Source organism: Acipenser ruthenus, chromosome 17, assembly GCF_902713425.1.
Source record: "Acipenser ruthenus chromosome 17, fAciRut3.2 maternal haplotype, whole genome shotgun sequence".
Taxonomy (NCBI): domain Eukaryota; kingdom Metazoa; phylum Chordata; class Actinopteri; order Acipenseriformes; family Acipenseridae; genus Acipenser; species Acipenser ruthenus.
The window spans coordinates 17429979-17452581 of record NC_081205.1 but is presented as its reverse complement, the minus strand read 5'-3'; the positions used below and the strand labels follow the sequence as shown (position 1 = coordinate 17452581).

General features: G+C 36.8%; 1 protein-coding gene across 1 annotated transcript; it reads right to left on the bottom strand.

Annotated features, from left to right (window-relative positions):
* Positions 1-318: 318 nt before the first annotated feature.
* On the bottom strand, positions 319-19804 carry crfb16 (cytokine receptor family member B16). The gene is made up of 7 exons (XM_058990040.1): positions 19629-19804; positions 10278-10401; positions 6235-6425; positions 4295-4419; positions 3453-3597; positions 2445-2596; positions 319-1495 (listed from the first exon to the last, which is right to left on the bottom strand). The coding sequence occupies exons 1-7, from the start codon at positions 19801-19803 to the stop codon at positions 1403-1405; spliced, it is 1005 nt and encodes a 334-aa protein (XP_058846023.1). The 5' UTR covers position 19804; the 3' UTR covers positions 319-1402.
* Between the last annotated feature and the right edge of the window lie 2799 nt (positions 19805-22603).

The following is a 22603-nucleotide window of genomic DNA, read 5'->3' as shown; positions in this document are numbered from 1 at the left end:
ATGTTTTAAGGTATGCAATTTGTGCATCTGACATGTAAATACCTCCTTTAGTTTGCGGATTTAAAATAAAACTGAAATTTGGGAGGTCAGCATGGCCTAGCGGTCTAAGGCACTACGATCAAATCTCCTGGATATGTGGAATAGAAATCCCAGTGATGATTTAAAAAAAACAAAATAACAAAACTATAAGTCTTTGGTTATGTTTTTACACAAAAAAATAACACCTCACAAAAAACATTCCACATCTATAAAGACAACAAAAGAGTGAATTAAAACAAGAACTGTCATTACAGATTGGTTGTCTAAAGAAGTAAGGACTTGTGTTTTTGCTTTTATTTACTTATTTTTAAATTAACATTTTAAAATACACACAATAACAAAGCACTGCATCGTAATTTCAAATGACAATTTAACATAATGAATTATACCCAAATATTCAAATACTGGCTTGATGTAAAGTCTTGTATTGACCAGTAAACAAAATTTAATCCAACACACATTTTAACTGTAAAAGTGAAATACGATTTACAAACACTGTTCAGAAAAAGAGAGAGGATTGGTTCAGGGTTTGACGATTTTGATCTTGTTTCCTGTTTTGTTTTTCAAATGTGCAACATACCGTAGGGTTATGGTCAGCGAATGTTTACCACTATCTCAACAGTATAGTGTTATATAAGATAGTAATAATTATTTAAGGTTTACATTTTTGAGCTGGTAAGAGTAATACAAATATGTCAATGTTCCATACGACCCCAGGATTTACCCTTCTAATTTATATTCTAAAACAATGAGTCATGATCAAATAAGTCACTTGCTTTTAAAGTGACTGTAGACTGTATCTTGGTTTGTCTGACACTTTGCTGGCACATCTTTCCAAGAAAATAAAAATTGACTGCTCGTCCTCCCGAAGAAAACCTAATTCTGTGATCTCATAAGAAAAAAAAGAAAAAAACTGCTTTTATTTACATCAGTTTTGAATTTACTGCAAAAAACTGCAATAATTGAGAATTTGTACTCCCAAAATGTGAGACTGCTCTCAACCTCAACAGATAAAACAAGACCGGCATTAAACATCACTGTGAAAGTCATGGAGAGATGCCAGCTGCACCTGCGTGAATTCAACCACTTTAACAAACTTGTTTGGTAACGAACAGGAAGTTTTTAACATGTGTCTTTTCATTTTCTTATATACAGTAAAAAAAAAAGACAATAAATATAATCAAAACGATAAAGTAGATTTGTATTTACATCCTTGCAGGAGACGTTCTAGTTTGTGTAGAAAGCCTGTCCTGCGATATTGTGGATCTGAATAAATAAAGGACTTAAGTCTCCATTGCTGTCGACCAGGTAACAGCTTTCTGCGCGGGACCAGGTTCTTCAAGCTTTTTTCAGTCTCTTGAGTTCACAGTGTTATTTCAGGCTGGATCAAGACGGGGTCACAGAGTTCACTGGTGGTCTTCTCACCGTATAGCTTAACTCTGCAGGTATCTACATCCTACAATCCAGGAGAAACATGACAGTGATTCATCTTTACAGTAACTACAGATATGTACACATTGTTGGCGACACAGACTAGGAGCAGGTGACACATTTGAAAGTTTAGTGGAGACTTGATTCAGTAGGAAACACTTTCTTCAAGATGGGACTCTGGGATCAGCGGTCTTTTAGGCAGGTGCTTCCCTATCAGACTGCACCAATATCTGGTGTTTTTACAAGCAGCAGTCTCATAAGTGGTGCCTCGATCTATAGGCCATTCTGGAGACTTAATTGCAGATTTCCACACCCAATAGAACTTTCTGAAGAGTGTGCCCCATTTCACAACACAATCCTATCTTCTACCAGTATCAAACTAGGGCTGCAGCCAGTTCCATCTATAATCACATGCACAGATCACATTTATAAAATGGCTATTCATGAATTCCCCAACCTCCAATATTTCTTGGACATGTTTCTCCTGTCCATGATTTAAAACCCGCCTCTTGCGTCACTTGCATTGATCCCTCATGAGGTGACTTCCACCATCAATGCATTTTAAGATCAAGTTCTGCCAGCCTGCAGTCACTGGTTTGTGATGCTGATGTTTGGGACATCTGTTGCCCATTTTACCCTACTCCGAATGCTTGCTGTACTGAAGAAAATTGGTGATTTTTTGACTAAAAACAAATATCCCACCCAGTCTTTGCTGGTAAATGGATATATTGTGAGGTACCAATGCACATCTTACTCATTAAAATCATTTGCATAGCTATACAGAGCAGACTTAATATCTGTCAAGGATACCAAAACATTTGGTAAGTGGTCTGAGTGGGAATAACAAATGCCCCAGCCTCTCTACCTCAAACCAGTTCATATTTTTTGGATGGACAAATCATATGCATGCACTACCATTCATCTTCTCCTCTTGACTTGCACACTGAACATTTTCATTCGGCTTCCAAACTCACCAGTGAGTCTGGTAACATCTCCTTGGGGCAGCAGAAATACTTTATTAGGTGTAAATGCTTCTGGAGGGCGACCAGCAAGAATAGAGACACCACAATGACCACAATCAAGGAGACAGTGACTGCAGTGGGGGCCACCCAGGGGGGCAAGGTGCCTGAGGAGAGAGAGAGAGAGAGAGAGACTGTCACTGCTACACAAACATACACCCACCCTGCCTTAGCTGTGAATACAACACTAGAGCCATCACTAACACCAAAATGTAAATGACAATGACTTACAGCCACTGTATTCTCATGTGGAAATGTATTCAACTGAAAATACCCCCAGTATTGTGTAAAGGAATGCCCTTCTTCACCGCAGTGGGGTAGACCAACGGATGGCTGTCTTGGTTTGAAGATGAAGTGTCCCATTTAAGGTTGTTATTGTGTTTGGAAAGAATGCAAGGACTAACTATGCTGGGGTACAAATTGCAACAGAACTAACATATTTAGTCAAAATAAAATACTGAAGCACTGTCTTATAATATCCATCTATCTGTCACATGACTTCCTCTGCTCTGGACCTGGTCCATGTACCAGTCTTTGTAAAGGAGAACACCACCTGTTAATCTGACAACACTAGAACCAAACAGTAAGTAATATCATTGACGATCACCCTGAATATGTTTCTTTCTCTATTTATAACAGTAACATTACCATTCTTTCTCTGTTTATAACAGTAACATTACCAGACGGTAAAGCCCTCTCCTTCTGGTTCTATTGCTTAATTACTAACATTAATAAACATTCTCTTTGGTTAAGCAGCGCTTTGCAACAGACTGTCAAAATAATTATACCAGTATTATACTGATTTGCCACTTTGAGTTGTCCATCCCATTATGTAATTCAACTCATAGTTATTTGAAGTGCCATTACAGAACACCATTGCTTAATAGATCTCAAGAATTACAATATAACTCTTTGGATCTTGACGCTATCTAAGCTGCCCTGGCCTGTCCCTGCTGTACTCACTGGGAATGGAGACACACTGGAGCTCACTGACGTTGCTGCTCTTGTGAATGACCTCCACATGGGTCCAGGCCTGGAGGCAGTACGTGACCCCCTCCTCAATCTGGACCAGGACAAAGGGGTTCTGCTCTGAGGTCACCTGGACCGCCTGCATTCAAACACAATCCAGCCACAGTCACAATACAGGTACATTCAGAAGAAACTGAACCAAGTAGAGATCCCCAATGGCTTAGGGGTCGATTTGATCAACCTGTTGGGATAAGCTCCAGCTGAATTTTATTGGAGCATTTACAGTACTGAGGAATCACCCTCAATTGCATCCACCACACCATCTCTCTGGATTTTGCTGTATTACCCCTAATAAGAAGTGCTTGTTGAAATCCAGGGGGATTCCTGTAAAATGCTCTTACAAAATCCAGAAGTGACCACTCGCCAGCTGGATAAAGATTGATCACACATATTAGGATATTAATAAATTATAATCCGATAATGTAGATGGCATGCCATAAAGTACTAATATTTCAATATATATAGTTTATTTGTGTTACCCTTGCCTTGCAGAAAAAGGTGTTAGGTGTTATATTTAAGAAAAATGGACTGTTTTGTGCAGTTATTATCACCTATTCGAGATGCATCTATAATTAGTAACGCAACTTGATATGTAAGATCTGTATTAGCTGAGGAAAGTGATGGGTTTTGGTGTTTTTTGTATACTGTTCATTTCTTTACCTTGTTTTTTATTTGACTCAAGTAAAGCCTTTTTACCCATCCACCACACTATATCTCAACTTTCTCCCTGTATTCCTGGAAGTGAAAACCAACTTAGAGGAAAAGATGTACAGTACCTGGTGTTCTGCACCCTTTGGCCAGTACTTGAGGACAAAAACAATGGATTTGGGCATTTCTGTGAAGTCAACTTGTAGGAATTCCTTTCTGGCAGTCACATTGAAGACTGGTACAGTCAGGACAGCTGCAACAGAACCAAACACACATTTCAGAGAAGGAGCTGGAGTCTGAACAAGTTACACAAGCAGGCAAATACAAATACAATATTATATGGGTCTGAATATTTTATAACGCAATAATCTCGAATTGGTTTTGTGGAGTAATCATTGCCAGTCCTAAACCAATGAGAGACATAGATTATTGTGGTAATATTTTTTTTACCCATATGCAATTTTATATATCCTGTTTCTTAAAACAGACAATCGTCTGGGGTCCTCATGTAGCTGATCTGGTGTGCAAGGTAACTCATACAGTCAGCGGAGGACAGGTTTGAGTCTTGGCTGTGTGAAGTCGACGGACTTTGCTGGGGATTCCAGAGGTAGTGTGGCATTTGCTGTGGCACTGGTTAGGGAGGCAAAACTGGCAGGGACTGTTTCTCCTCATGGTGCTACAGTGGACCCTAATGGCCAATCACCTGGTGAGCTCAAGAGTACACCGACAGGCTAGTCTTTGTCCTCCAGAAGCTGGTAGCTGACATCCACTCTTGAGTTCCTGGTTTTGGCTTGTTTGTGGGATCAAAGGATGCCCATTAACTTCAGTTCTTGTGCAGATCATTAATAAGATTTCTATCAGTGTGACTTATGTGGCTATTTGAATGAATGGAAACTAATTTCATTAAATGTGGTTTTGGCATCTGCCATATCTTAGATGGTTCTTAACATGCAAAAGCTGATTTCCATATTTTCCAGATATTGTGTTGGCTAAGGCAAGTTTTTATTTGGTTTCCATTCACGCACAGTTTTGACAAACTGACAAAGTGGTGTTGTTTTCAGAATACAATGGTGTTTTACAAAACTGAATAGAAGTTCTGTGTTATAATTTGTGGGTGAATGAATATCCCTGGGTTTAGTTTAAATATTTGTCGACTGGCTAATCATTTAGTCATAGTTAATAAAGTGTGAATGCATTTAAAATTGACACCACTCGTATTTATTTGCAACAAGAACATCAGGGTTGCTGGGTATATTTAAGTTAATATGTACAGTTAACCCTCTCATCGTTTAAAAGTAACTTCTTGTGAAGGTAAGGACTGCAAAGTGAATCTTAAGTACTCATGAGAATAAAATAATGCCATTATAGACAGGGTCAACTGTACCTCTTCATTTATTATAAAAATATTTTAAATTTTTCAAATGTAAAGTCACCGGGGAAGAAAGGATTTCATTCATGATCCCAGCAATACCTTGACCCTGGCATGCATTAAGTCCATTCTTTTCCTGGTATAAACTAGCATTATAGTCTTGCTTGATCATTGTTATTGGTATGGGTTATTGTATGTCTTATGAATGTGTATAATCAGTTTGCTTTCTCCAATTTATCCATTTAAAAAAAAACACCTCAAGATTGGCAGGTCTGTGCTAGTGAGTGCAGTTTGGTCCAGGTCCAGATCAGTGTTATTTCAACTCTTAATGAAATACACTTCTTAAGGGTTTTCCAGCACTCTGCATTGCCTAATAAATGGAGGTGTCTTTGGGTTTGAAATGGATCTAAACGATTCAGCGCTAATGACCTATAAAACAAATTCCTCACATCATTGTTTCACAGACTTGCATGTCTTCGATCTCGGAGATCATGATCTGGAATGGAATGGGCTGAAAGAGCCATACCATTCCATTCCAGAAACAAGAGCTCCACAAACTACGACAGGCTTTACACTGTCTGGTAGGCCAGAGTTTATACACACAGTATGTCTACTCTTCAGAAGTGACACAGCTAGAGAAGTATATATTAACTGCCTTGGCTGTTTGTTGATGTGAAACATTTATAACAAATAACCCACTGTCTTGTCTGTTAAACATGTTCTTGATGGAAGCCCATGGTGAGACTCGCTCCTCCTGGTAGGCCCTGACTCTGAGGTCATAGTCGACGTTCGAGGAGATGTCAGCAGTCACGTTGCAGACAGGGTGGACAATGTCCAGACACTCCAACACCTCCTGCCACATTCCATTCCTGTATTCCCGCTCATGCTCCCTGAACACAGACACAATACAGGTGTTATACAACCACTGTGCCTTTGCCCCCACTCCAGGACACTTAGAGGGGTCAGTTCCAAAGCTCTGTACTGTTGTAATTCCTACAATGAGATACAGATGACTTGAAAGAAGACAGATTCATACAGGCTGACCTGCAAACCTATAAATCACATGAGAACTCTACCAGTCACCATTAAGGATTTGTCAAAATGCAATCTTACCCCCATCCCATATATATATATATATATATATATATATATATATATATATATATATATATATATATATATATATATATATATAAACAGAGAAAGGAATTAAAAATACATCTTAAGAAAAGAGGATATGAAGAACAAATTATTGAGAGATAATTGAGAAAAGTTGACACTCAATAGGAATGAACTACTTGATTCTAAGAAAAGTGAAGAGAGGGTTAAGAGAGTACCATTAATAATGACATATTCTAAATTATTACCCAGCATTACAAATGTTCAATAGTTTGGACGCATTTACGTATACTTCATAATTCAGAAAAAATGAAAAAAAACATTTCCGAAAGCACCGATCGTAGCTTTTAGAAGGGATGCAAATTTGGCTGACATTTTAGTCCACAGTAAACATAAAGGGGTCATAGATACATTAAGAGACATTGCAACCTGTAAAAGCATATGTAAAGTGTGCAAATATACTATTGAGGATCAGAGTGAAATCGCAAATAAAATAAGTAAATGTTCACTCTTAAAAAATCTGTCATGCAAGGCTAGCAACCTTGCATATTGGTATATTTTCCAAAAAAATGTAATACAATAAAATCTGTAGGAGAGACAGTTACATCAATATAGAAAAGAATACAGAACCACCTATCAAATATAAGAAATAAACATGTAAATAAACCAATAATTCAGCAATTTACAAAGAACAGACACACCATGGATGGCCTTAAAGTTCATGGTTTTAGAAAAAATGTAATTAGATAATGTACAGTATAGAAGAATAAAAGAAAATAAATGGATAAATAGACTAGATACTGTGATGGCTGATTTAAATAGAAAGGAACAGTAGATTGTTACATCATTAGCTACATAATGAATGACATCACAAAGACATTTACCGGTGTATATACATACATAAATACACATACGAGGGTGTGTATTTCAAACGCTATTTTGTAAATATTTTTGGTGTTAAAGAGATTTGACTTAGAAATATAACATGCGTAGATATAAGATGATGTGGATTTAGGGGGGTGTCTATCTGTACCGCTGACAGATGAATAAGAGAGAGGCAGAAGGACTGTCACTGAAAACACCATAGAAACACTGCAGTTTCATTTACAATACTTACAACCAAAACAGAAAATGCCACCTCTGTTGTAGCAATGGTAACAATAGCATAGGGTTGCTTTGCCCATCCCTAAATCTATTTTTTGTGATTAATACATTGTGTGTAGGGTGTCACATTACAACAGAAATCATTTCTCACAGTTTGAGCAGCCAGAGCCGCCAAGCTTTGCTTCAGAACTGAATGAGATGGAATTTCTTACAGTAAGATACACCAACACACAACATATTAACATCACTGGGATTACCAGAGAGGGTTCTTGCTTATGAGCATACAGTATGCTTGTTCTGCAATTTTTACTTTTTTCTAATATTCCTTCTCCTCTCCCACCTTTCATTATTGACTAAAGTTATTTTTATTTTTGTTTGTCTCTATTACGTCCTTTGAAAGCATTTTTAAAATCAAAGGAAAAGCTAAGTGGACACATGATATGTGTATTTTACAAGCTCATAACATGGTGCATTTGTCCAAGTTTGTGCACATTTCTTGCTGTTTGCTTTTTTCACATTTTCTGAATGTCAAAAAAAAAATATTGTTTTGTAACCAAACCGCAACGAATGAATAAACGCATCTTAAATAGACCTTTTGTGTTTCGAAGGATATGATCAACGATATAACATGCCAGGAAAAGCAAATGGGAACATCAACTGTGTGATAAGCAAAATGACGCTCAAAAAAGTCGTTAACATGTTCAGTGATCTTATCTATTTGCAAAGTATCCTGTGGTTTCCCGATTGTTTTGGGGTTTTTTTATTCACACGTCATGAGTCGCAAGTCAAATGGGAAAACATTTCTCAACTTTTACTCAGACATGTTCGCCAGGAGACAGAAAATAGGCCAGATTCTCCAAGCTTTTTACCCCAAAGTGCCATTACTACATGGCTTCAGGGAGAAAAACACATCAAATACAATTCTAAAGAGGGATGCAAGTCGGTTATGATGCTGTTTTTGACATCCAGTCGTTTTTTTCAAGCCGAAAAACTGAACTGCATGTGTGCAGCCAAGGGAACAGGACATCCCATTATTACACATGTCGTTTTTTCAACTGTGACAAATCAGCTGAATACAGTGTGATTGCACAATGTAGAAAGAATGAAACAATGTCATTAAAAGTTTTTATTTATTATTTTCCTGGTACCTCCATTGTTGCCGCAGTCAGTTCTGATCATGTCTGAGTAGAACTGCAGCTCATGGTTTTCAAAATTGCCATTTTTTAATCAACATGTTGGCTTCAAAGTGAAATACTTCTAATTTAAAATGTCACTCAGGCACTCTATGTACATAACATGCACAACACCACCTGCATTCCTGTTTCAGGAACTGAATGACAGAAGTGTAGATTAGTGATATATTTTAGAATGTCATCATTCCTGTTCATCAGTTAAGTCGACCTGTCACTGGTATTGTTCAAACATCAGAGGCAAAGGTCAGCATGGAGCTAACACCCACAGTAAGGCACGAAACCCGATCCACAAGCTGATGAGAACTTGAAGCTCCCTTAATAAAACCAGTTTCAGAATGCTTCAGGGCTTTAACTAACATTCCAGTAGTTTTGCATTTGGCTGTTTTAGTCAATTTAGTTATTAATACATTTTGTTTTTTTTAACTAAAAAATATCCAACGCCAGCCTTTCACTTATTGGCTGCATTTTAAAAGGTTTAATTTAGGGTATACAGGCAGAGTGTTTGCATATGCCTGCTTGTGCGGACACCAGCACCTTTCATCAACAAACCCTTTTAGAAACCTGGAATGATAACAGCCCTCGACATGTGAACACCAGACTGAGCATGAGGCTGCTGCTATCCCTACTGAGGGCTGCCAGGTCAGTCTCATCACAGCTTTTGATTTGTGCTACAATGTTACAGTTATTAAGGGGGGAGCTCCTGACAAGCCGCTTGCACAGTGCTGATAGTGCCGACGCTTTTCATGGTTCAAAAAATGTCGGTTTCAGTTCGGTTTTCTCTTTTGTCGGTTTTGTTCGGTTTGGAACTTATGCAAAAGTCGGGCTCGGTGCAGTTGTAGTTTTGGAAACTCATAACCGTTGCATCCCTAATTCTAAACAAGTAAGACAAATCTTACTATATACAAACCCTTAAATGAAATGTCTGAGTTGGTAACTTTTTGGTAAACGTTTTTGATTTCTGAGAAAAAATGCTAATGACAATTTGGAGAGCTCTATCCCTATGTCTCTTATAAATATTGTAGTATATCCAGACCATGCTCCTTCATGCATCAAGGCTGGTGCTGGGATTGAAACGAGTGGCATGTTGTGGGAACAGAAAAGCAACATTGCTCAGAGGGTGCATGATCTAGATACATGACAGTTCTCTTACTCCAACTGAACATTCTGAGAAACAGTTAAGAAACTGATTTGTGAGCCATGATGTGTGAAATATAAAAACAATGGGGATTATGCTGAAAAATATATTGCTGCAGTATGGACAACAGGGGATACAGCAAAGGCAATGCGTTTGTTGTCAGCACTGCAGGGTGCTCTGCATGAACTCACCCCTGGAACTCCACAGTGTATCTGACGCTGCCTCCGGACACAAGGACGGGGCTCCACCTCAGCAGATGGATCATGTCTATGGAGGACAGGAGGACGTTCTGGGGAGCTGGCAGGTTCTCAAAACCTGGGATTTGCATAAAAATAACCAAACATTAACTGAAGGTGCCCGACATTATGAAACATTTTCGAACTTGTGCTGCAGAAGAAGCTCAGTAAGTAAGTTCTGGCACAACTGTGTGATGTTTATGCCTGTCTCCAAGCATGCCTGTTTTTATTACCTCCACATGCTTTATTAGACTTCAGCTGCAATGTAGTAAATACCTTTTTTATGAATTATGAAACACTTCATTCTAAATCATTTTTGTTGAATTGACACACCTTTATTCTCCTACAGGGGATGAAATATTAGAGACACCTGGGTCATTTGGGTGAAGTGCCTCCATGTGCATCAGCCAAAGTGTCTCCTCTAGCGATCTGCCACTTTGGATCCAGTTTAGTTTATTTACTAGGTGGAGCCGATGCTTACTAAAATAAAGACACTTTGGCTGATCAAGCCTTCAATTACATATATGTCTATGGCAACGAGAACTGAAGAGCAACTCAATAATGCATCTTAACACAGATTTATTAAAAAAATAAGAAAAACGCAGGAATTGAATACAGTGCACCTTCTTTATATCTGACATACACAATAAAAACTACGAAATATTAAAAACAGTAAATTAGTGAAGGGCCCTTAAAGGGGAAAATGCAGGACTTATACATTTTACTGTCAACATGGGCTAACTGTGAATTAACCTAATTAACTACATTTAATTGGAATAAAAACCCTTAAGAAAAATTGCACCATAAAAATATAAAGGACAGTAAAAGACAAAAAAACTAAGTAAATGCATTTTGTAGCTATTTACTCATTAGCACGTCAAGATAGACACTGAGAACCTCCTAACTGAGGGCGGTTACTGTGTGGATCTTAGTCCACACTATGCCTTTAAACCATATTAGTTGCCTTTAAACCAGCTTAAAAGTGCTAAATACAGTTTGCATCCAAACTACGCAGCATTTAATACTGTACTCAAGAACCAGACTAGAGACCACCTCAGGGGGTAGTCTCGAGTCCGGTTCTAATTAGATCGCATCAAGTAGTGAGGTTTATCAGACATGTGGCCACTGTAATACTGTACTACATTTTTTGTGTATCCTCCAATATCCCAAAATACTTTGTGGTATGTTTGGCGAAATAAGGACGCCTGAACTTCAGGCTGAAGGACTTGCTATAAGTGTACATTCCGCAATGGGTATTCATTTTTACGCTTAAAAAAAAAACTGTCAGGACATCTCTGTTAAACTAGTGGGGAAAATAACAAAAGCACAACGTTAAATTGTGCTTGGATGCATTAAGCCCGACTAAACATGAAACGGTACTTCAGTGTGGACACTTTGAACTGGATTAATTAGAATGGTTTTGAGTACGGCTCTCGAGATCGGTTATGTGGTGTGGAAAGGGCCTTAGAGGACCTGTGTGTCTGTAGTGGAATGCTTGCTTTGAAAGCACGCTCATTAGCATGGCATCGCCTCTCTGAACCAGTGGAGAAGGGTTCTCATTGTCAATACAAAAAGCAGAACTCGCTGTTATAAGAACTGTGCCAAAAACGTGCTGCTGTTGTTGTAACTCCCAGGATTGTTAAACGCTTACTATTGTTTTCCCTTCCTAAAATGAACCTACATCAGAGAAGTAACATTAAAAAATAAGCATACAATAATATGAATAGTCAAATGAATAGCATAGCGACAGTGTGTTATGACAGTGATAACAATAACAGTAGCAGAAGGCGTAGCGTGTGGCAAACTTTATACCAGCCTTCAGCTTGTGTTTACTGGAGTTGGACATGTGTAACCAGGCGCTGCTACTTGATTATTCATAAGGGTGTCATTTTGTCAAGCAGTTCTGGTGATCTTTAAAAACCACGACAGCAAAGCTGGAGTCACCAGAACCCTGAGACAAAATGACATCCCTGGTGTACACTTATTTTGTTTTATTAATATATAGGCATGAAAAAGAGATGAAAAGTAAAAAAAGTAGTAAAGAAGAGAGGAAGCACAATGTTCATTTGAAAAGTTAATATGTTTGTGAGGTGTCTCTTACTGATTGGGTGAAAGAACCCCAAAGCAAAGCTGATCGACTTTGTGAAAAGGACAAAACAACTGTGAAATGGCAAATCATCTACAAAAACACAACAGACTAACCCATCACAATAATGAAGACCGGACTGAGGAATTGCAATTAAACATCCATTTTCATTTTTTGTTTTTTTACCTTGGTGGTAGCCACAGTAGATGGCACTGTTAATTACATAACATGCTGATTAGTGTATAACTACAGAAATGGCAATCAGAACTGAAGGTAATGTTTTTTGTTGTTGTTGAGTAAATCCACGTACTTCCATTGTTTCTGCTTCTTCAATACAACAAGCTTTGGAAGTTCTGTATGCACATGGTGGTGACGTCACACAGTATGAGATATACACATCATGGGCTCTATTTTCAAACGTTCGAGAGAGACATCTGAGGAGAAATTATGCGATTTTCAAATGTATTCTCCTATTTGCGATTCTCAAGAAGGTGAATTTGTGCATTCAAGGTCATTCTAGCAAGGATTCTCTGGTTTCCGTTTTAAATTCCACTAGGAGAATGTGCCCGAATAGATATCTCAAATACTTAATTTACATACATACACGCCCCTTTTTGAATTCCCACATGTGATTTTCATCATCCAAATTTTCTCCTAAAATGTCCTGTACTATTAATGAAGTAACTACTGCATTGGCGAAGAGGGCACAGGATTATATTGTGTTCCCTCACAACCAAAGGGAGTTTGATAAGGTTAAACACATTTTTTTAATATAGCAGGAATGTCATCTCTTCTCGGGGCTATAGATTGCACACACGTTGCTTTGCAGAATCCTGCAGGAAACAGCCAGTTTTTTTTTTCAATAGGAATAACTTTCCTTTGTTAAACATACATGTTATTCAGGATCTTGCCATGATTCATACATACTCCAAAATTCCAATTTAGGGTAATTGTTTGAGTCGCCACGGAGACCAGAAGGAATATTAATTGGTAAATAATATATAGCCAGATAATTGATTTGTTTTTTTTCTTTTTAATATTTATATTCCTTTTTTTTCTAAACAAATTTATTCTGCCACTGTTGGCTAGCCCTTGAATACATTTGTAAAAAAAAAAATTTAAAAAAAATAATAATAAATACAAATATTTTTTAACTTCAGTGCATTCCTGCTTAGTTAATATTTTATATTAGTTATATTAGTTTTTCAGGGGATGCTGTCTATCCTTTACGTCAGTGGCTTATAACACCAGCATTTAATCCCTCCACACAAGCAGAGGAAAACTATAATACTGCACATAGGGCCACGAGAAGTGTAATTGAAAGGACCTTTGCTTTCTAATACTGAGGTTTAGGTGTCTTGATAGATCTGTTGGGTGTTCGGTGAATGCAGAACGGGATTGGAGACGGAGGTAAAGAGAATAAGAGTAATAATTGTTAAAAGAAGCTCACCGTGTTTTGTCTGTTTGGTCCGTTTTTGTTTGTCTTTTTATTTTGGCGTATAGTGCCGTGTCCTGTATTTTTGTTTCAAACCTTTTATTTTCTATGCTGTTTATTAAATGCTGAGCGAAAGCATTCGCTCAGCTCCACCAAACCACAAGTCTCTGTCTGTTTATTTCCTGCTTCTGGTCTGACGCCACCCACTCCGGCCGTCTTTGTGACACTGCCATTGACTTGTTCAGGGACAACAGATTGAGTAGCAGAAACAGGAGAGAAACAGCTTTGTAACAGCTTTCTAACAGGTGCCAGTTGTATGCATTAGTTTTGTACTGTCCATTTGGGTATCTTCGCAAGCTGAAGAAACTTCTGCTTCCTCATTTGCAATGCTGTCCACTGTATCATTATCTGATGCACTGTGTATTTAAATAAAAAAGTAGAAAAATTACTGCTGCTCCAAGAATCTAGAGTGGACCAGCAAGTGAAGGCGGCCAAGAAACACAGCTGTGACCACAAACAGTTGAGACTGAGTGAGAAATGTTTGTCAGTGAATTTGGGTTATTGGAGTATTTCTAAATTTAGCACTAGTAAGTGCTTAATAGTTATAGATAAAATATGAATGACTGAATGGATTAGCATTCATATTTTACCATGACCATGATCTAGCCATGGCTACAGATAGCTATGGCAGGCAACTAGAACAAAAAAAACAAAACAGATTTGAGTAATGAACCACTCAGCGTGTTTACAAACATTCTAAAATGAAGAAAATGAAAGTACTCAAAGGATGTTGTTGTTCTACTGAGCATTTCACCTGAAGCGTAACTGCCAATAACTGCTTTTGAAATGTGTGCAAGCCACTGTATTTTTCAGTGGTATGCTGCACAACTGCTTTACAGAGTTGCATGTGATGGTGAGTTCCTCAAGATAGTTGGCTAATAACCGATATGGAATTTACCCTGCTATGTCAGTCCAAGTCCTTTGGCTCATGCAAATCTAGTGTACAGGGTGCTGGTTATTATATCGTTCTATGCTAGCTGTATGTGTGGACCCCTGATTTGATACTGGTGATATGAACAGGTTATAGGTACTTCTCTTTCCTGATCTACTCCCAAAAAACTATTTCTGAACTCTCCCTGTTGGGTTATTAAACATACTATTTGTATTATTCAGATCCCTTTTGCAAAAACACAAATACAATAATATATGGGTCATATTTTCAAGCAACAATATGTGTCTCAAGTTGTTTTTTGGCAGACTTTGTGATGTTTATGTCAGCAAGTGTTTTTTTTCCTCCACTTGTATTTTCGTTTGTCTGCTCTTTTGAAAAACAATTCTTCTGTTATTAGTATGAGCCACGTTGTTTCTGAGCTCCTGTCTTTACATGTGCTTGCACAAGGAGCGAATTGCATTTGTTTCTAAAACTTGCAGATAGGTAAGTGTTATAACGTAAGCTGGCGTATTTTACAGGAATATATTTTGTATGAACATGAAGAATACAAATATTTCTTTTTTTACACAAAACTGTCTATTACCTTTGCAACATATTTTTTTTAGTATATATTGAAGATAATCTGATGGCAATTCCAATTCAAGTTCTTGTTTTTGTATTTCTCAACAGAATCCCTCAGTGGAGTAATACAGCATTACCCTGCCTGCCATCTGTTATTCTCCAGTTCCTCTTTTAATGGTTACATTAATAAGGAAGTAAAGAATATTCAAATATAAAGATCCTGCTGTTATATACATTCAGAAACACCTGCAACCTTATGAATATTAACCCAAACAAATGTTGGTCTGCATGCCTTCTAATGTAAAGATAAACCAAGCCACCAGCCAGTGTAGCCTGTGAGCTAGGGGTTGTGTACAATATTGTTTTTTAATAATACTAACCTTTTTTCCCCCTTTAGAAATAGTTATTCATAGTATAGAAAATAATTATCAATAACTTTTAAATTACAACCAAAAATTCTGAGGTAACAAAACATTTCGGACAATGACTTGACTATATTTTCTAAGATTTTACGCTAGTCCTTGTTTGAAACGAGACAATTTCACAAGTGCTTAAGGGACCTTGAAGTGTGTTACTTAGTAGTTTGGGTCTAGATCACATTCTGCAGGAGTTAATCTAAACTGAGGTGCAGGCTTTGAAGATATGCTGCTTAGTTTCTTGTAAATTTGACTTAAATATAGTTATTACTTAAGAGCACATCGAGTAACACGTGTAAGCAACATTTGAAAAGGTATCCAGGAAGAAAAATCTTTTGTTTTATTTTGGGGGAAAAGGTAATTTATAAGGGAGTCAGATATATTTCCATGTACTACAAATCTTCTGAATGGGATGATGCAGGTGTCTATAATTTGTACAACGTAATAATGATAATAAGGAATAAACTAGACCCAACTGTGCATAATCCTATCAAGGGTTTCTGGTGACATTTAAACCATGAGAGAGTTAGCTCAGTATTTTTTTTATTTTATTAACCTTTTTGGATAGGGGTGGGCACAGAAAACTACACGTAAAATTAAAGAAAATCAGAATAGTAAAATAGCTTGGCTTTTGGAGGATAGAGGGCATGTGGCTGAGATAGACAAGTTAATGAAATTACAGAAAACAATGTAGGAACATCGGCCAAAACAAATCCATGTCTCAGCTACATAGATTTACATTTTTGTTTAAACTCCTTTAATAAGATGTCAAAATACTACATTTCAGTTCTTCCTGAAGTTTATTCCAAGACCACAGAGCAAGAAAACGCAATGCCTTTATTTTCAAATTCCATAAGTACTTTGAAAATGAGAACCTTAGAACAGCTAAGATTGTAAATACTACTGAAGGCAATTAATTTATTCAGATAATTTGGGATTTTGCCAAGGGTAGCCTTATAAACAATGTGCCGTGTCTCAATATTTGCGAAGATAGCCAATCTATATAAATCACAGGCAAAAATGTACTCAAGATCACTTGTTTTCTAGTGTGTTGTGAAAAGCAGAATGCGATTCTATAAAAATAACCCATTTCAATTTTAGTTTTTTGAGAACATTTCAATACATGTATGTGTAAAATTCAAATTCCTATCTAACCACACTCCCAAGTATTTGTACTATTTACTAGTTCAATGCAAGAACCTTCCACAGTTTTCAATTTAAAATTTGACATGTCAAGAGATTTATTCTTTTTGTAAAAAAAAAAAAAAAAACATTAATTTAGTTTTTTTCTGAGTTTAAGACACGTTTCAAATCCAGCACATTTTGCTGAATGGTATTGAAAGCTTCCTGCAAGTTTTATTAGACTGGTCAAGCGAAGAGGCATTAAAATACAACACAGTATTGTCTGCATAAATATGTAATACTAACACCCAGGTTGTTAATACACAATGGAAACAGCACTGGTCTCGGTATTGATCCCTGAGGAACTCCTTTTTTAATGCAGTACTCTCTGAAATGAATCCATCTGCTTTTATACTTTGGGTTTGATTTATAAAATAATTATTAAACCATCGAACTGCCTTCTCACCTATACGGATAGTCAAAAGCTCATGATCCAAGGCCTTGGTAATATCATCTATAACTTTTAGGATTGCTGCCATGTTAAATGATGAGACCTAAACACAGACTGCATTAACCAGTGACTCAAGGGCAAGAAAAGACACATTGGAGTCTATAGTTATTCAAATAAGAATCGTCTCCACCCTTCAGCAATGGGGATTTCCAGATTTGAGGGATTTCATTTGCCAAAATTGATGCATTAAAATAAACAGCAAAGGTTTAGCAAGTATGGATCGAGCTGCAGATTTATTTATCTCTAGACCTCTAAGCATCTGTAGAATTGCACTGTATTCAATAACTCTACAATATATTTTTTTTGAGTATTAACACAAAATTATTATTATTATTGCATGATAAAGTGCAAGTTAGAGTTCGATTTACATTTGTTTCAAGTGCAAACCTTGCCTTTGCAAATTAAATTCAATATTTGGACTTTGTCTGGAGTTATGTTTTCTTCAAACTGAATTTGTTTTAGCAAAGCTGATAATATACCATTTCCATTTAGTATTTTTATAGTTTTCCTAAACTTAGCTGGATTCTTCAAGTTTACTGTGGTTAATTTAAAGAAAAAGTCAGATTTTAATTGTCTAATTAAAGAAATACATGTATTTCTTTAAGTTCTGAAAGCTAGCCACTTATGTGGAAATTGTGTTGCACGGGCCTGAGCCCATGATTCATTTCTTTGTAAAATCAAGTCAGCCCATTTCTGCGTAAACCCTGGGCTACCTCTGCACATGTTGTTTCACTGGGAATGTTTATCAACAACAGACAAAAAACAGACCAAGTGTCTTCGACAGCTGGAATTAATGAGATCTTTACCACATTAATATCACAGAGAAATGCATGTCCTACAAAACACTTAACATCTTGTTTAAAAACAAATCAGGGTGGATATTGAATTATTTTTGTATTCCTAATACAAGCTACAGCACATTGGTCACCAATATCCGTGGGGTATTGGTTAGCATTACATCAATAAGTGTAGAATGTGTGGGTGATTTAAAATGCAATCTTGTAACACTATAATCAGTTGAATTCAATCAAATGATTCACAAAACTGGTCTGGTTTTCATGATAACCAATCAGAGTTTAAATCTTCTATTATTAATAACTCGGTTTTATTGAATTAAGTTAAAATATTAGATAGTATCCTTGTTAGCTGATGGATGTCTATGGAATCCAACAACTGTTAAGGATACAGAACTAATTGCAAGGCCAACAGCTGAAATAGTTTGAGAATGGATTTAGACATCAATCCAGTGGTTTGGAACTTGTATATAGCTATGCCTCCACCACTGGAGTGACAATGTGATCGATTCAGATTGGAATCGTTAATAGATACTGTATTATCTGGTATGAGTGCTTCAGATACCATTACATCAGGGGCAGCTGTTAATACCTACACATGTGCAAAAATTGTAGTCCTTGTCTACCTGCAGAATCTGCTGCCTGTAATACGTGTCTGTAATACAACTGATCCAGGATTCAACTGCACATTCCCAGAAACCATCAGTGGTAAAGTGATTAATAATCCCAGTCTCTACCTGTCCAATTGAATACTTTCTGATGATACAATATTTTTTGTGTGATTTTGTGTTTCCATGGTGAAGCAGAGAATGCAGTTTGGTATACAATCAATAATGAAGAAGAAACACGAGTCTGAAAATGATGAACAGCTTCATAAAATAATCGTATAATGATGTACACCCAGCTATACACAATGCGACTGTATGTCTTAGGGCTGCTGGTGCCATATAACCCACGAGAGCACTAACTCAAGTGAGTTTTCAATTCCAGCCTCCTGTATGTACAGTAAATAGCAGTATAGTCATTAGAATTAGTTGTAAACAATTGGTTTGCAGCATTTTCTTGAATTTCAATGATTTCTTCCTTCCCCCTAATAAATCTAAATAATTAAAAACCTGGCCTGATGATTCTGAAGTCAGTGAAGACGTTTGTGTTTATTAACTACAGCTGTTTAACTACAGTCTTATTATATTCCATAATGTCAAAAACCTCTCAGAATTTCTTATAGTAAAACTAGAATTACTAGTCAATGTTTCAGATCCTTCAATAGTGTTGAGTTCTACTGATGATATATTAAAAGGAGACATCTTAAGAGTTATCAAACAACTATAAATAACATATACTACGACAGCTACTTCTACTAGTAATATTACTACTCCCACAATACTACTACTACGACTACTAGTAATAATAACTAAATGAAGCCTACCTGTCAGTAATTCTGATCCAAACACCAACAACATGAAAATGGTATAGAGCGCCGCTGTCCATATCTCCCTCAACACCATCCTCTGGTGAGTGCTTGAGACATTCTTTCCAGTACAATGGCTACTCCCTCTGTGTGCAGAGAGAGTGTGAGACACAGCAGTGCACTTGAGAACCATGTGTGCTCCTCCACTAGAAGCGGGTGTGTGCAGGATGTGAAACCGTGAGCTCATTCCCAAACCTGTTCCTCAGGTTCCTTGGGCTTGTTTTTCGTTTCTTTTTTTTTTTTTTCACTAACACCTTTTACACCCCAGGCATGAACCAAGGTAGAGCTCTCAAACTGGGATTCAGTTTGAGTTGAAAGAATATTATTATTATTATTATTATTATTATTATTATTATTAATATTGTGTCTCACTAGTACGGTCTCTGACCTCTGTTTCCAATGAATCCTAGAGACAAGAAAGCAGACTCCCCCTGAACGCATGTGTCTCACTAGTAAGGTCTCTGGCCAGTGTTAATGTAGGCCATGTTCTGGGACTGCAGTCAAGTTATCAGCCAGTTTTGAAAGCTATCAGCCAGTTTTGAAAGCTATCAGACAGTTCTGAAAGCTATCAGAGAGTTCTGAAAGCTATCAGAGAGTTCTGAAATGGCGGTCAAGCTATCAGACACTTATCTCGCGATCAGATGCTTAACTTGTATAGATAGTTTCCCTGTTTCAAGCTTTACTAGAACTGCACTTGAATAAAACGAGCGATGAAATACACTTTCATACAGTTTCAAAAATAATGAAAAATGTAATATTTAATAAGTATGAAAGAAATTGCACTAATAGCTTATTGTAACACAGTCAAAGGATGATTCTATGTTTTTAAATTATTGCGAAGATATTTTTTCTGCTTACTATTAATGTATTTGACCAAAAATATGTGTGTGTGTGTGTGTATGTGTGTATATATACACAGTCACCTCCAAAATTATTGGCACCCTTGATAAAGATGAGCAAAAAAGACTGTATAAAATAAATAATACCAGTACTGAGCTATATTGTAATTTTCCAACATGTGGAATATATTTGACTTTATTAATGATTCAATGGAATCAACCAAAATTACACATTTCTCAAATTATAAATTTATTTCCAAAAAAAATGAAGTGTCACAATTATTGGCACCCTTGTTTTCAGTACTTTGTGCACCCTCCCCTTGCAAGGATAACGGCACTGAGTCTTTTTCTATAATATTCTCATTAATAGTTTAATGAGATTGGAGAACACATTGGGAGGGATCTTAGACCATTCCTCCATACAGAATCTTTCCAGATCCTTGATATCCTTCGGTCTGCGCTTAGTTCTGCCAAGTTCTGTAATTCTCCAACTGTGGCCCTTGGATTTCCCTTTGCATCCCGAACCATCTGCCTCACTCTGCGTGGGGGCAAGATACACTTGCGTCCTCTACCAGGCAAGTTTACCACTGTTCCAGTGGTTTTGAACTTCTTAATTATTGCCCTAATAGTGGTAAGTGGTATATTTAGTTTATTAGCTATTGTTTTGTACCCACTGCCTGATTTATGAAGGTCAACAACCATTCGTCTCTTTTCATTTGTGAGTTCTTTGCTTTTCCCCATGGTGAAGGATGACAAATGGATTTCATATGCGTGTTACCTCATTTTTATACCCCAGTGAAACAGGAAGCCATGGAAGGCCACAATCCATTTCCTTAAGACTGAGATGAACTTAAAGAAGTAGAATGTTAATGCAGATTTAATTTTGTTTGATTTTATGAATATGAATCTTTAGGGGTGCCAATAATTCTGACACCTATCTTTTTGAGAAAAATATTTATTACTTGTTAATAAAAAACTTGTTCTCTGAGCAATTGTATTAGAATAAAAGAATATGGTTTTCCCATATATTTGAGCATAAAATATAGCTCATTACCTGTGTTGTTTATTTGTTTATTTTATACAGCCTTTTTTGCTCATCTTTATCAAGGGTGCCAATAATTTTGGAGGTGACTGTGTGTGTATATGTACAGTATATATATATATATATATATATATATATATATATATATATATATATATATATATATATATATAACAAACCTTCCATTGGACCTCCCTAATTTCACTGCAGATGTGTTGTACACATGTCCCGCTCTCATATATCACAGAATGAAGTTATTTGCTATTGTTTCTTGAAAAAAGATAAAAACAAACACACAACTTCCCTATATATACACTGCTGTGCAAAAGTCTTTGACACATTCAAGAGTTACAATGTATATCGATGTTGTGAGCATCAGCGGTTTACTCCGGGCCTCCACTGGTGTTTTCTGGAGTGATGAAACAAAAATCAATTCTTGGTCACACTGATAGTCGTTACGTTTGGAGAAAGTCTGATGAGGCGTACAAAGAAAAGAACACCATACCTACTGTCAAGCATGGTGGTGGTAATATCCTTCTATGGGGCTGTTTTTCCTCTAATGGTACAGGACATTTAGTTCCAATACATGGTAAAATGGATTCCATAGCATACCAAAAGATACTGACCAATCATCTGAAACCCTCCGCTACAAAACTTGGTTTAAAGTGCAACTGGACGTTCCAACACGACAACGATCCAAAGCACACATCAAAATTCAGAATGGTTAAAGAAGAATAAAATCAAGGTTCTGGAATGGCCTGGTCAAAAGTCCTGATCTAAATTCAATTGAAAATCTTTGGTATGAGTTGAAGAAGGCTGTGCACAAGGGACGCCCTCGGAATTTTAATGAACTGGAACAATTTTGCGTTGCAGAATGGTCAAAAATCACTAAAGAATCATGCCAAATGCTAACTGACAAATATCCTAATCGTTTGCTAAAGGTGCCTCAACTAACTATTAATTTCATTTTCCTTTTCAGGGTATGAATAATTTTAAAAATATCTGATATAAATAATTGGAGACATCTATTTCTTGTAAGATGTTTTCTTCAT

Excerpts from the sequence above, each read along its gene's own strand:
- crfb16 (XM_058990040.1), bottom strand. The coding sequence starts at position 19,803 with ATGGTTCTCAAGTGCACTGCTGTGTCTCACACTCTCTCTGCACACAGA. Across the intron at positions 2,597-3,452 it reads CCAGTGTGTCTCCATTCCCA|GCACCTTGCCCCCCTGGGTG; the intron begins GTGAGTACAGCA and ends CTCTCTCCTCAG. Across the intron at positions 1,496-2,444 it reads AGATGTTACCAGACTCACTG|GATGTAGATACCTGCAGAGT; the intron begins GTGAGTTTGGAA and ends CCTGGATTGTAG.